The following is a 793-nucleotide window of genomic DNA, read 5'->3' as shown; positions in this document are numbered from 1 at the left end:
TGCCAGGTTGGGCATAAAGTTGTCGGTACCGCTGGGGTGAGTGGCCGAGTGAGATTATGGCGTAACGAAAACCAAATTCATTTCTCAATGGGTATGACAGACGATGGAGAGTGGCAACTATTCGACCAGAGCGGTTGGGCCCTACCTGAAGGCAGCAGATGCACCTCTCAATCCGACTAATGCGACGGTGCAGAACTCGTCGTCTGCTCGCGGAAGTCGTCTGTGGGACCATTCTTGTAGACGCATCTTCATAGCTACATTTGCCTCTGTAACTGCTGCTGTTGTTTTAATATCCATGTGCAGCCAATCCCGTATGAGGAACCATGCAATGCGCACTCGCGCTCGCCAGCTGTCTGCTGGTAAGGGAACGAAGCGTGGATTTGAAAGTTTGTGTGGGAGTGATTCGGATGAGGAATCAGCTTGGCTGAGCTCTGATAGTGATCATGATGCCTCAGCTTTGCTTGTGCTTCCGATTAAGGCACGGCTCATGGGGAAAGACCTACACGAGAGTTCCGGCTCACTGGAAGCAGGACAGCAGGCCGTCTCCCACCAAATGACCCCTAGTGCGTCTGCCTTGTCTGGCAAAACACGTAGGGCATACTGGAAAACTGACTTGTCAGATCCCGCGGGTCGGGTTGTCAGCGGCAGTCGGAAAGAGGTCGAGGCGACCGAAGCTCTGCTGCAGCTGTCAATGAGTTCGTCTGTGGAGCTCGCCGGCGGTGGGGCCCGAGGGCAAGGTGAGGAAGAGCCTCAACCGTCAACGTCTACCCGATCAAGGCGAAGAGCTCACCGT

General features: G+C 54.7%; 1 protein-coding gene across 1 annotated transcript in view; it reads left to right on the top strand.

Moving 5' to 3' along the window:
• Window positions 1-295: 295 nt before the first annotated feature.
• The window catches only part of EMH_0022440 (uncharacterized protein), a gene marked incomplete at both ends in the record, with an annotated part of 1,641 nt that continues 1,143 nt past the window's right edge, over window positions 296-793 (top strand). The window contains one exon of the mRNA XM_013501957.1: window positions 296-793. Within this exon, the coding sequence (XP_013357411.1) occupies window positions 296-793 (498 nt within the window).

The sequence above is a fragment of the Eimeria mitis genome, genomic scaffold (assembly GCF_000499745.2).
Source record: "Eimeria mitis Houghton genomic scaffold, Emh_scaff793, whole genome shotgun sequence".
NCBI lineage: Eukaryota > Apicomplexa > Conoidasida > Eucoccidiorida > Eimeriidae > Eimeria > Eimeria mitis.
The sequence above is the reverse complement of the archived record's forward strand: the minus strand, read 5'-3'. Positions and strand labels throughout refer to the sequence as shown.